This window comes from Oncorhynchus kisutch, linkage group LG25 (genome assembly GCF_002021735.2).
Source record: "Oncorhynchus kisutch isolate 150728-3 linkage group LG25, Okis_V2, whole genome shotgun sequence".
Taxonomy (NCBI): domain Eukaryota; kingdom Metazoa; phylum Chordata; class Actinopteri; order Salmoniformes; family Salmonidae; genus Oncorhynchus; species Oncorhynchus kisutch.
In genome coordinates, this window is record NC_034198.2 from 24,232,372 (window position 1) to 24,244,412 (window position 12,041).

General features: G+C 42.1%; 1 protein-coding gene across 1 annotated transcript; it reads right to left on the minus strand.

The window, feature by feature from the left end:
- Nucleotides 1-328: 328 nt before the first annotated feature.
- On the minus strand, nucleotides 329-9,608 carry pmp22b (peripheral myelin protein 22b). The gene is made up of 5 exons (XM_020460378.1): nucleotides 9,470-9,608; nucleotides 8,726-8,817; nucleotides 8,419-8,512; nucleotides 3,505-3,645; nucleotides 329-2,631 (listed from the first exon to the last, which is right to left on the minus strand). Exons 2-5 carry the CDS (start codon nucleotides 8,801-8,803, stop codon nucleotides 2,471-2,473), a joined length of 474 nt encoding a protein of 157 aa, XP_020315967.1. The 5' UTR covers nucleotides 8,804-8,817; nucleotides 9,470-9,608; the 3' UTR covers nucleotides 329-2,470.
- Between the last annotated feature and the right edge of the window lie 2,433 nt (nucleotides 9,609-12,041).

Here is a 12,041-nt window from a genome sequence, read left to right on the forward strand (position 1 = left end):
GGAAATATCATATTTCAGTTTTTGCTTTGTCATTATGGGGTATTGTGTGTAGATGGATAAAATATACATTTTTCTCATAAATTTTAGAGTAAGGATGTAACGTAACAAAATGTGGAAAAAGTCAAGGGGTCTGAATAATTTCTGAATGCACTGCACATTTAAAGGCAATGTTCCCGCACAGACTGCATTCACAGTAAACACTGCATATGTCGGCTCAATAGGAAAGTACCTTTAAATTTAAAGCGCGCTATAGCGCTGGACTTCGGCAATACAGATTGAATCGAGCCCCTAGTGCAGGTATCATTACATCATGGACACAGAGAGGGAGAACTCAGAATTTGCACTCTTTAATAGCACACAGTTATCTAAGACCAACCAGATACAGTTAACATTGGCAGGGATTCCACTTTACACTCTTTCATGTACTGCACCTTTCATGTCAGTAGTTTACCATAACTTCAAGGCAGACAATAGCTATTAACATTGTATTTGGCTAAATAGTTATAGAGTTCAACATTATGCAATGTATCAGATATAGGTCTAATGGGGTTAGTGTTAGTTATATTCTGTGATGAGGAAGAATACACAACATACAGTATGAGTACTGAAATATATAGAAATCCCCGTAGGTAGGAGCTGTTTTCAATTTGGTTGGTTTTATTGAATCAGTCTGCATACTAGATAGTCATAGATATATTAAACAATGTTTTCCCCAAAAAGAAAGAAGTTGCGTTCTTCAGGGTAGCAGAGACTGCAGCTCGTCAAACTTCAAGTATGTGAAACAGAACATTTGTATGCAAACAGAACAAACCTCACTGTCCATTTTTCTCCCACATGACAAAGCTAATACTAAAAGTAATGTCCTCTATTCTGCCTCGATCAGGTTTGAGTAGGCTGCCTCAGAGCTTACCATTACTATTGAAATATCTCTATAAAATGGTAGATATAAAAACTTAATCAATTTGGATCTGGCTACAATGCCCTACTAGTTGTTACAGTGCTCCGTCCAAGAGAAAGGTTCTAGTGTGTTTACTGGTCGTACATATGCTATAACACACAAACACAACAAAACAACATGGCATGGCCTTACAAAGAGAGAAAAGACACAGATCTTAGTCACCGTGAATTTCATTTAGATCACATTCTCCATCCTTGAACTTGTCTAAAACAGTTTAAGTAATGCAAATGGAACATTGGCAGGATCTTCTAATACTGACATTCCAACAAAATAAACTAATGCTACATCACTCAAACGCCTTGTAGCCGATGAATCAAAGCTGATCGTTTCAAAGCTTTGATTTAGACAGATCAAAATGGAATTGCCTTCTCTATACACATAAGCAGTTAGGCACATGGACATTACAATGGAGTCTACTTCTCATCCTGATGTCCTAGTTACGTCATGGCATAAGTCAAGTAATTTGACTGTAAATGATTGCAAAATGGCTATCAGTAATAGGAATGGTAAATACATAGCACCATCTTTGTTGAAAATAAAAATAGAAAAAATGTTGAAACATTTTACAAACAGAAATAACCAAACCAACATTTGAATGGTTAAAGACATGCTCCGGACCTTTGGCAACTAGTATTTGTTTTAAAACTACCCGCTTTGGGCTGGATGTGTAGTTCAGAATTACTGTCTTACTGCAATTAGCCACGAAATCCCTATTTTTAAAGCAACTTTTTCTTGAAGCTGTGCTTCACCATTTTTCCTAAAATTTCTCCCATTTGAGCCAGCCCCTTAGCAATTTGAGTTCAACCAATGAGCTTCAGCTCCTCACCATATTTGTGAAAACTAGGAAGAGGCACATGATGCACACACAGCAGAGCATGAGTGGAAGCAGTGACATTGGGCACGTGTCGTAGTACGCAATTTTCTTGGGCCACTTTTGGATCGTGAGCTCTACTTGTAAAACTACTGGCTAAAAAGTATAAAAAAGTACTGGAGAATCCCTTTAACCACCATCATTTGAATGTTACCACTTTTAGTTTTTGTAAAGCAAACTCAGTTACATTCTTTCTAGCTATTTTATACATGCACTTAGGTTAAAATAGTTCAACTTTTTTATTCTTCATTTTTTGGTGGGTTACATAGAGAGAAACAAACAGCGTCTAATTATTTCATAATTACAAACAAATATTTAGGCACTTTATCAGCTAAAATGAAGCTCATACGAATATTTTTGTCAACGGAGCAACACGACAATACTATGTACATACACGTAAAATGTGTTATAAATAGGTTTTAAACCATAGATACTACAGTATATACATTTGACAGTATTGGTTGTTTCATTATGTCATTTTTGGTGGTTGTGTTTTTGGTGTTACCCCTAGGGTGCGGTGCAGACCTAGGTGAAGCAGCCTTGTGACCCAGTGAGGTATACAGGTCCTCAGGCTTTTGAGTTTAGTCTCCTAGGGTGATTGTTAATGCTGAGGGCGGGGTGGAGGTTAGGGGACATGGGCCTCATTCCCGTTTTCTCAAGATGACGTAGATGAGTCCGCTGATCAGGGCCAGAGGGAAGGCCACCCAGGCCAGGATATAAGCCCAGCCGAAGGCCTCCGATACTGGCACCCAGTTCGGACTCATCACTGTGTAGATCACTGCTCCACTCATCACAAACAGACCTGGAAAGGATGAGAGGAAATGTTTACATACAATAGAGTAAATTCCATTTGAACCTGAAGATCAAATTGTGTGTCATGTAATCACAATCTGTGCTTTATTTAATGTGTCCTACTATGAACCCTGCTGGGCAACATTGGGGGAGATGGTGGCCATTTAACCATAAAACAGGCCTCTCACTTCCTCATCTAGAACCTTTGTCTACTTCCAAGTTCCCCAGTCCACTGTGAACTGGCATGTCATGGCATTGTCTCTTTGTTGATGTTTTGTTGTTCACCCCCTACATTGCCTGTCTTGACATTTCCACTTGTGTGATCGTCTCTGTGCCCACTGGCAGTCTACAGTGCCAACCTGGGAGGTTTGACATTGGCAGCCCTTTGACACAATAGACTAGAATAAGTGTCTATCCATAGCCAAAGGGCACGGAACACAATAAACAATGGATAAACCCCTATTGTAGCAATGGGTTCATGGAGGGGACCCTGGAGTAGAGGTGTGGCTGTAAAATATATCTTAGTCACCCGTTAAGAGTAAATGTCATTCCAGTTCATCTGTTCTATTGTCATTGCATGCTAAGGTTGAACACTGATGGTTCTGTAGTTTCAATGAAGCTAACAGAGGAGTTTGAGTTCTTCAAGAGCATATAAAAAGCCCTCTAAATCACAAAGGTTCTGGTTTGAACATTTACACATGGGTTCCTCAAATAACCTTTTCAGAGGGGTTGCTTGAGGAACATGTTTCAAGTGGAAAGGTTCCGCAGGTGTGGCAACCCAAAAGGTTCTTCCAGAGGCACATATACTTCGAAGAGTGTAGTGTAAACTTCTGAATGTGTCCGTTTCAGTTTTGTTTTCCTGGATGACAAAATGGCTACTCACTGGCGAGGATCTGGAAGACTCCAGTGACAAAGAAGCGTCCTCCCTTCTGGAGGGTGAAGAGCTGACAGAAGAACAGGAAGAGAGAGATGAAGCTAAAGATGATGGACAGGATCATCAGGGCCTGCACCGCCTGGATCCACTCTGTAGGGAAGAGAGAGCTTGTCAGTCAATTATAGATAATAATATATGCCATTTAGCAGATGATTCTATCCAAAGTGGACATTTTCTTATTATGGTTGGTCCCAAACCCACTATCCTGGTGTTGCAAGAGACATGCTCTACCAACTGAGCTACAGAGGACCACACAGGATACATGGCTATACAGTACATGGACCCATAAGACTCACTTCTAGAAATCAACTTCACTTTTTATACACAACATGGTAAACGAATCATGCCGAGGTCGCCACACTAAAGCAACCACTTTTAATGAGAATGAAACCCTTTTTTTTTTTTTTTTTTATCAGCTAAATATTGGTCTGGCCAGACACGGAATGAGTCTTGTTTAGTAACCTGGAATCCTTAATGGATTTACAAGAATGGTACCTACATAGATATTCTGTTCCTGAAAGCATTGTAGCGTACTCAGTAATACACACAGGCCCCTAACACTTTGTGTTACATACAATACAGCTTACTACAATACAGAAAGCCCTGTTAACCCATTCTAGTAACCTGTATTGACAGCCAGGGACTTTGAGACGTTGCCCCCACCAATCTGTGTGTTAGCGCTACAACCACAGCACTATGTCTGGAATGCCTGGACTTCCAAGGGGGTCTATTTCTTGTCTGAGGGTCATGCATGCAACCTGCATCCACTCTCAGGTTTCCTAAGCCAGCTATCCCTCTCATCTCATGTTTAGCTGCGTCTGCTTGCAGTCCTCTTTTGGTGGCTAATGCTACCCCCCCCCCCCCCCCCAAAAAAAATGTTGTTCTACAGAGCCAAACAGATCTGCATGCTCCCATAGGATACTAAAGACACTGGACCTTAGTCAAGTAGGAAGAGAAGGTTCCAGTCTCAGTATATACCATGCATCCTCCATGTCTCAGAATTTGAGTCTGTCAGGTACCAAACTTACTGTGCATGCTTGTTTTTACAGGTATTTAATTCATCACGAACACAATGGTTTGAGGCCCTGCTCAGACTGCTTTAGCATCACTAAATTGGTTAAGAAACCTGAATGAATGACGGCAGCTAAGAAGTAGATGTGTAAATAATGTTGAAGTAAGGAGACAGTTGGCTTTGTGGCGACCTTGCGTGACTACACAAACAAACATCACCAGCAAAAGTACTCAGTCTGCAAACACATTACTAATTCATACGTTTCTTCAGTTGACATCATTGGTAGATCTCCCATGATGCACCTGTAGTTTTCCAGGAAACTAATACATCTTTTCATGAGAGGTTTGGGGAAATGACAACAGGGTTTAATGGATTCGATGAGGCCATCAAAGAGTCAGGTTACCCATAACGACAATTATGTCTGTCCCCATGCTGCACTCACCCCAGAGCAGAGCACACTAGACAGGAGATATGGCGGAGGAAATTGCCAACACTATTATCGAACCCATCCACTGTACAGCAATATGACAAACACTATTTATATCCACGAAAGCATTACACAAAACCAATACAAACAGCTCTCATAACGAGAATACTGGAATGTATATGCAATGGCATGCAATAACTCCATGTATAGGCCTAAACATGATAGGTTACATTATCCTTGGTTGTCCTGCTCTATATTAGGGTTCTATAAATATCTCCATCTATACTGTTGATAAACAGACGTGTTCTCTTCAGGGCTGCCTGTCTGGTACCAGAAGGCTGTGACGTTGTGGCATGGGGGATTTTCTGGTGTGAGATGTGGTCCTCTGGGGCCAGAATATCTACCATAATAACGCTTGTTGTGCTTGTGTCTACAGGTATTGCCATTATATGCGCCATGGGTATACCCGTACAACAATATGTTATACTGGAGTCTATACTCTAGAATGTATATAAAAATACAGACAGACAAAGATTTCACAGAAAAGTCAAAAACAAGAAAATTAAGAATTGTTCTGGTTTTGTTGAGTCCTGACTATCGAAGCTTCATATAAAAGATTGTGCCAGCTTGTGGCTACAGTAGAGATCCTACCAGCTGTTGTGTGTCCATGACATGTAATAACTAACATACAGTAAGGCGCATCCCTAGTGTGGACTTTGCTCAACTCTAATTTGTCATACAAACTAAGACTGGATTCCCATTTCAGGGGCAAAGGCAGGTCAAGTACAAACAAGATGGACAAAACAAACCAATCCCCATGTGGAATATAAACTACGCAGAACTACATAACTCCTAATAGCAAAATTAAAAATAAAAGGCCACCCAGTGGGTGTGACCTTCGCTCGTGCCTCCACCACCATCCCGCCCTCTCAGTATATGGAGCCTCATGTTACTCAGTCCTCATGTTGATCTCTCCCAGCCCAGGCATGCCAGCTGTACGGATTTCTCAGTAAAGCACTCCAGGGGCCTTTGAGCACTACTGATTGACTGGGCCGGGCCCCGTGCACTTGAGTACAGACTCCACTATCTTCCCCTCGATCCCTCCCTCTTCACAGAACACAAACACACGTGCCTCCTTATACAAACAGTGCGTCAATCAGTGGTGTAATGAAAGCAAATCAAACAAACAAGCTGTTCCATGAATCCACCTGGCAGAGGAGGAGAGAGAGAGAAAGACAGAGTGAGCATGTTGGCTTCAGCCTGCTGTTGGCTCTACTGCCTGTCTCATTGACAACACACACCGGGGCCCAAGACCCACCCGCACATTCTAGACACATGACATCACCAGGCAGCTAGCTCGAGGCTACTGCAGTTAGCACTGTGGTACTGGGTCTCTAAGGCAATTGAACACAAGTTCTATAGTATTACAGTGCCTCTAGAATCATGTTTCTGGAAATTGTAAGATATTATATTGCAAATACACACAAAAGCATGTGGACACCTCTTCAAATTAGTGGATTTGGCTATTTCAGCCACACCCGTTTCTGACAGGTGTATAAAAAGCGAGCACACAACCATGCAATCTCCATAGACAAACATTGCCAGTAGAATGGCCTTACTGAAGAGCTCGGTGACTTACAATGTGGCACGAGAAAATGTCTGCCCTTCTAGAGCGGACCAGGTCAAATGTAAGTGCTGTTATTACACGTAGCGTGTAAAAATCTTCTGTCCTCAGTTGCAACACTTACTATCGAGTTCCAAACTGCCTCTGGAAGCAACGTCAGCACAAGAACTGTTCGTCGGGAGCTTTATGAAATGAGTTTCCATGGCCGAACAGCCGCGCACACAAGCCTAAGATCACCATGCCAAGCATCAGCTGGAGTGGTGTAAGGCTCGCCACCATTGGACTCTGGAGCAGTGGAAACATGTTCTCTGGAGTGATGAATCACGCTTCACCATCTGGCAGTCCGACGGACAAATCTGGGTTTGGTGGATGCCAGGAGAACACTACCTACCCGAATGCATTGTGCCAACTGTAAAGTTTGGTGGAGGAGGAATAATGGTCTGGGGCCGTTTTTCATGGTTCGGGCTAGGCCCCTTAGTTCCAATGAAGGGCAATCGTAAAGCTGCAGCATACAACGACATTCTAGTCAATTCTGAGCTTCCAACTTTGTGGCAACAGTTTGGGGAAGGCGTTTTGCCATTTCATGACAATGCACAAAGCGAGGTCCATACAGCACATTAATTCCCATGATTTTGGAATGAGATCTTAGACAAACAGGTGTCCACATACTTTGTCATGTAATGCACAGTCATAACTTCATTTAATAAATAAAATAAAATTGTATTTGTCACATACACATGGTTAGCAGATGTTAATGCGAGTGTAGCATGTTAATGCGAGTGTGCTTGTGCTTCTAGTTCTGACAATGCAGTAATCACCAACAAGTAATCTAGCTAACAATTCAAAAACGACTACCTTATAGACACAAGTGTAAGGGGATAAAGAATATGTACATAAAGATATATGAATGAGTGATGGTACAGTGCGGCATAGGCAAGATACAGTAGATGGTATTGAGTACAGTATATACATATGAGATGAGTATGTAAAGAAAGTGGCATAGTTAAAGTGGCTAGTGATACATGTATTACATAAAGACTCAGTAGATGATAGAGTACAGTATATGGTCTAGGTGCAATCTTTTTGCAGTCTTACCCTCCAACCACTGTTGGCTTTGGTCTAAATCTGTCTCAGACAATCACGGCTGCTAGATCTCTCGTTTTGTTAATGATCTCGCTGTACACACAATCTGATACATGGGCGTGACCAGGGTTGTCAGCACACTATGTCCTACATGGGGTGGTCCAAGGCCTCCCTGTCTGCCACACACACCTCCCCAGATCTAACACTTGAGATTTCCTACAAAGTCCCACCCTAAACCTTCATCCCACCACTATGGCCTCCCAAACATGCAGCCTGAATATGGACATCACACCATGACTATTTATACAGAGGAGAGCCTATGAACAGTGCAAACTCTAGGTTCACATCCTCACCCCTTGATGGCAGTAGAGTCACAGTGGCGCCTGACACGCCCTTCAGGGGCACAGTAAACTAGAGAGTGAATGGGTGGGCTTAAGCCAGTTATAGTTAATCACAGTTCAGGTCTTCCCATGTCTTATTGTCTATTGATCTTTCAGTCAACCAACAGTGCTTAACTTATTCTCAAGACACACCTCAGAAGAATCGAATGCACAAACACACTACTCAATTTACAAGGTCAAGAAATACATGTCTACAGTATATCCTTTCAAAATAAGTTTACAATTGGACAAGAGGAGGCATCAGCATCATGCAGAATGAAAAAGAAAAACAAGCCACAGTATCAGATGTACAAAGTCAGTCTGTACTGCATCCTACCTCCAGTGTAGGCTGGGTCACAGTGGTATCCTCCATTGATAGTAGAGCAGTTATTCCAGAGGTCTGAGCTGCTAGTGGACCCTGTTGTCCAGGCCTAGAGGATAAACACCATATTGCTATTAACAAGAACACTGCAGCCTGATAGAAAACAACTTTACAGATAGCAGAGATGTCAATGCTTTAAAACAAACTACTGATTTTTGAATGTATAAAACATTTTTTTCCTGTTTGGAATGATTATCAGAAATTAGATATCAGTAATACATTGCTTTATCAGATCATTCATTGATAACGATGGTTTACTTACGCTGACAATTGTTGACACAAACAGGAGGACTAGGGCTGCGGCGTGCAGGATAACAATTCCCAGTAGAAGGAGCAGCATCTTGCCAGAAGAAGCTAAATGATAAAAGGGACACCGTTAGTTTGTGAATTTCTCAGTCTCTCTCCAGTTCTGTGGGACTGGGACATGGGTGTGTCACTGCAGGATTTGCAGTACCCGTTCTGAACTCAGAACAGCGCCTACTCCCAAAACTTTATCAGCACCGTGGAAGGTCTATCAGCAGAGTTCTAAAAAAGACAATGTTAATGTCCTCCTTATATTCAACTTGTAATAAGCTGAAGATATGTGCATACTAACTACACGATTTTTAATGTAGCCTGTCCTTACTAAAAATGTATTTAAAAAAAAAAGGCAGTCTAGATAAGAACAGACCACCTTTCACACAACACCGCAGATCCATTTGGACCTAGGTTGCATCCATATTAAGTGCGCAAGAATTATAAACAAACATAATTCTACTCCGACTACGTAGCAAAAATAAATGTCACATAACAGAAAAGGTTATTGTATGTCGACACACTGATAGTCGATAAGTAAAATAAAGACAAACATCTGTCAACCACGTTATGGGTGTTATATGTACTAGAAAAATAAACCAAGCCGCTCCCCTGAAAGCCCGCTTGGTGTTGGTGCTCCGTGCGTGCCACATATTCCATCCGCATTAATTTAGCGAATAAATAACCACAATTGGAAGAAAAGTCAACTTACTTAATGCGACTGCGGAGTGACTATAATATCACAAAAATGGTTTTCAGCCGAAAATTGCAAAAAGCAAGTTTCCCAAAGAGTCCAAAAACTGTAGTCCACCGGTCACAAATCTTTCTGGCTAGATTGACGTCAGTGGCAGCGCTGCAGTTATAAAGTATCTCATTATGGAAGAACAACGCCCATCCGTGCGTCGCTACGTCATGGAGTGTCCGACGGCTAGGATTCCTGATATCCCTAGAAGACGCGGTGCGTATTTACGCAGCAGGAAAGCCGCTTGTAAGTTACTCACTTTGTGTACTTTAAAATAAGTGATTTCATGACACATTGTTTGTTTATCCTGAATACCATGAACAACACATGCATTTATTCATCTATCTGGATATAATTCCTTAGACATGATAATTTCTCTCATGTTGAAACTGAGAGGGGTCAGGGTGGATGTACCATGTACAGTATGCTGTATAGAATAAGGTATGTTGGACGTGCTCCAAACTGAATTAATACTGAGGTGTCTCCCTCCAGTCAGTCATTCATTCATCCTGCTGCAGTGTTGTTTGGGCAATAAGGTACACAAACATTGTTAGTTCCAAGGGTGGGAGTCCCTCTCCCTCCCGCTGGATACTAGCCATAGCATACAGTGTGGTCTGCCCAATGAGTGACTCACCCCATCACACTGCATGTGTGGACGGGTGGGTATGCCCCAGCCGCAGCGCAGCGCCTATGGGACGTAGGCCTGCTGGATAGGAGAGATAGGATCTAGGGCTATCCCCTATCCTCTGTTTGACATGACTCATTCAGCTGGGAGCCCATAGGCCTCCGGTCAAAAGTAATGCACAATGTAGTGATTAGGGTGCCATTTGGGACACAGACAGGATATTGGGCTATCCTCTTATCTTCTGTTTGACCTGACTCATACAACTAGGAGTGTGGGAGTGTCAGGGCGTTCCAATCTCCAAAGGGATGGATTCTACTCCTTTTTACAGGTACAGATACAGTTAACAGGGTAATAAAGCCATGGGTGTTGCAATGATTACAATGATCGGAATTCAGACAGCGTCTTTTAAGTGTGAAGAGCAGTGAGGAGTTAAAGCAAAACTTTAGGACCCTGATTCCTGGACACAGATTATACTCAATGTCATGGACTGAAATGTACTTTGAATGGAGATTCTCCATTCAGCAGGAATACTTTGGAGAAACTGTCCCAAGCTCTCTCTGTAAGTATTAAGACATGACTTTCCCTCTAACGTAAACAACCAGTAGCACACTACAGCACGGAGACCTGCTGTATAGAAACGGTCAGTCAATGCTGCTTCACTCTCAGTGAGAGAGACTGAAATCTACATTCTGAGTGAAAGAGACTGAATTCTGCACAGTGAAAGACATATTCTATAAATTATACAGTGTAAGGGTCTTTGTGGTCCAGATTAGGCTCATTAGATACACACACTGCTGCACTCAACAGTCAGTCATTATGCCTATAAGGAAGAATACTCCAGCATAGTGTTTTAGCCCTGGATGCTGAATACAGGGTGTGTTGGGTGGATGTCACACTCACAGCATGAGACAGACAGACAGACAGACAGACAGACACTTAACACACACTCAGTAGGCTAGTAGAGCAGCTCTACAGGCCCACAGGACTTAGATAACCCATGTCAGCAGACATATATATGCACACACACTCAAACCTCTCTCTGGATAATGGTGGAGGCGTCTTGGCTGAAAGCAAGTTCAGCAGAATGAAAAAGTATCAGTTAAGTGTTGGTGAGAGATAAACATTCACATCTTAATGTATCTTATTGTCAAGGGATGATGCCCAATATAAATGTTTGCCCACCCTTAGTAAAACATTGTCAAACAATGTAATGTTATTACATTTGGTGTGCTTCAATGAACAAACTTCTGATACACAGAGCTTCAACTCAGTTCATTGATTGACCTCACATCACGTGAGTATTTCAAAACTCCTCCATTTAGTCAATGTACTTTTGTAGGACAGTAGATGTGTATCAAGATGACACGGACACCTCTTACACTTTATTCCATGTATTTATGTAGTAGTAGGTATACAATGGCAGTTCTTGGCAGTGATATAGAGACAGCATACTGCCCCAGAGGTGCTGAGAAGGAGAAGCCTGGCCGCAGATCAGTTTATTTAGCATATTCAACTGCTATAGTCAATGCCTTGCCAAACAGCACATAGAGATCTGGGACCAGGCTAGAGGAGTAGCTCACTACTGCTTGAAATGAAAAGCTAGCACACCCTCCTAGCCCCATATATGCCAATGTTTGTAAAAGACTGACAAGAGTTAGTGAGTGTGTTGGTGGGTGGACGTTCCTACCGCACGGGAGTGTTACATTTAATCTATCTGTTTAGCAGAGGCCCAGAGCCAACCCAGCTGGAAGAGACAGTCAACTGGTCAGGATCTGACCTGTGTCTAATGTTGCATCTCCATCACTAATGAGCTAACACAGTGATTTATCTCTGCATTACAAAGAAGACATATGTTCAGAAATAGGCCACAAAACTTATTTTGTGGCCTATTTATATTTCTGTATCTTATCCATGGCT